Source organism: Atta colombica, unplaced genomic scaffold (genome assembly GCF_001594045.1).
Source record: "Atta colombica isolate Treedump-2 unplaced genomic scaffold, Acol1.0 scaffold233, whole genome shotgun sequence".
Classification (NCBI taxonomy): Eukaryota; Metazoa; Arthropoda; class Insecta; order Hymenoptera; family Formicidae; genus Atta; species Atta colombica.
In genome coordinates, this window is record NW_017259331.1 from 475,465 (window position 1) to 477,583 (window position 2,119).

General features: G+C 27.3%; 1 protein-coding gene across 1 annotated transcript in view; it reads left to right on the top strand.

Moving 5' to 3' along the window:
* LOC108688493 (adenylate cyclase type 6) overlaps positions 1 to 2,119 on the top strand; it is a 102,761-nt gene that overhangs the window by 90,393 nt on the left and 10,249 nt on the right. The window contains exon 12 of the mRNA XM_018194775.1: positions 1,877 to 2,036. Coding sequence (XP_018050264.1) covers positions 1,877 to 2,036 — 160 coding nt within the window. The remainder of the gene's footprint in view (positions 1 to 1,876; positions 2,037 to 2,119) is intronic.

The window sequence follows — 2,119 nt, forward strand, 5'->3', positions numbered from 1 at the left end:
CTGCGGTGTAAATTCCAGTGCAGCGTATTTGCCGGAGTTATCCTACATAATTTTGTGATAATTTAAGATTGTTTTCTAATAAATTAAAAAACAATCATGACTGTTATATTCTTATTACTATTATCTATATAGATAAATCAGTTCATCCTAAAAAATAAGTAATAAGTAAAATAAAAATCAACTAAAAGGGGATAAACAGCCAATTAAAAGCCTACACGGTTCTTGATGCGCAAAATTATTTATTTACTTATTGAAAATAATACGTTTCAACCGACGTTTTCGGTTCTTCTCAATGCGAAATTAATTAATTAAATAATAAATTATATATTCTGTAAATTACAGAATATATAATATTTAAGTCACAAATTAAAATACAAAAGTACGAAACGTCTGGGATCATATCATCTTGTTACTGCAATGGAGTGGTTACAAAAGTGAAACACAAGTCTAGATGTGACAGTGATCAGTTGATAACCAATGTTCATCACCTTGTCCTGATAAAATAATGATTGAAGCTGACAAGAGACGATCCATCTCAGTTTGTATAACAAATTAGTAAAAATCCTTGATATCAGTAAAAGCAGTGATAGCATAAAATGTAAATTAAGAAAAAAGGCAAGACTGTATAGGTTGAACAAGAAATTTAATGCTAATGCCGACGTGGTGGTAACTTTCAAATGCAATAACTCGGAAAGTTCTTATGAAGAAAAGGTTTGTAACCAGTGTTCTGGAAACATCAGCTCAACGTCAACTATAAAAATATGCTATGAAAAATAGGGAGTTCTGTTTAAGATTTTTAGATTTTTGACCTTGAAGGCACTTTCCAATTCTATCCAATTCTATCTAATTTTAAGGTCCAATTAATATTATCATCTAACAACTTTTTTAAACTCTATTATCTATTTGTTTCAAACATTTTTTACATAAATCAATATTTTTTTAGATATTAGCCATTTCTACTTTTATGCATTATAATATCAAATTTCTTGGAACTTACGATCTATAATCTTGCCTTTTTTCTTAATTTATCTTATGCTGTCAACTTTGATATCAAAAATTTTCACTAATTTGTGCAAACAAGAGATGGTCCCTTGTAATGTCCAATAAATTATGAGTCAAAGTAAAAACCGAAGCAGTGAAATTAATTGTGTCTATATCTTATGAACGTTGAAACTGTAATTACACAACCACTGACCACTGTCATCTGGATTTGCGTTTCACTTTGTAATTACTGACTTCATTGCGGTAACAAAATGATCCCAGATATATGTTTCGTACTTTTGTATGTTAATATGTTAATATGTTTATTTTTGTATATTTGTGACAAATTAATTAACATAAACATTATGTATTTCGTAATTTATAGTGTATAATTTATTATTTAATTTCGGAAAGATAAAGAGCATACACCACGAACGCCAGATATCGTTAGCGATTGATTATATTTGATTACAATACATTATAATCTAATTCCACATAATTAAATATATAATATTACAATATTTAATTAATTAATGTTTTCGCATTAATCGAAAGACCGAAAAGATCGGTTGAAACGTATGCGAATTATTTTCGATGAACAAATAAATAACTTTACGCACGAAAAACTCTTAATTGGTTTTTTTATTCTTTTTTAGTTGATTTATTCTCAGAACCCTATATATTTTTAAGTTATACTTATTTCTAATTATATCTAATTATTTCTAATTATATTAGAAAATAAAAATCGTACTTATATTATAATAAGAAGTCGATTAAAATAATTAACTCGTTACAAACTCGTTATATTGGAATAATTTATATCACAAATAAAAATCATTGAGTAAACTTTACGTATTTTTCAATTGGATAATACTTGATGTATATGTTTCAATAGATTAGGTTTTGGTGAAACCATCGAAGGTGAAAAAGATCCTGAAGATGAGGTGAATGAGTACCTGATGAGAGCAATAGATGCTAGAAGTATAGATCGATTAAGAGCGGAGCATTGTACGCCATTTATATTAACGTTTCGAAGACCGGATGTCGAAGAAAAGGTAACAAGTTACATTACAAGATAAATAATATACTTAAAAATAAAATATGCATAAATGTTCATATATATATATATATGTATTTA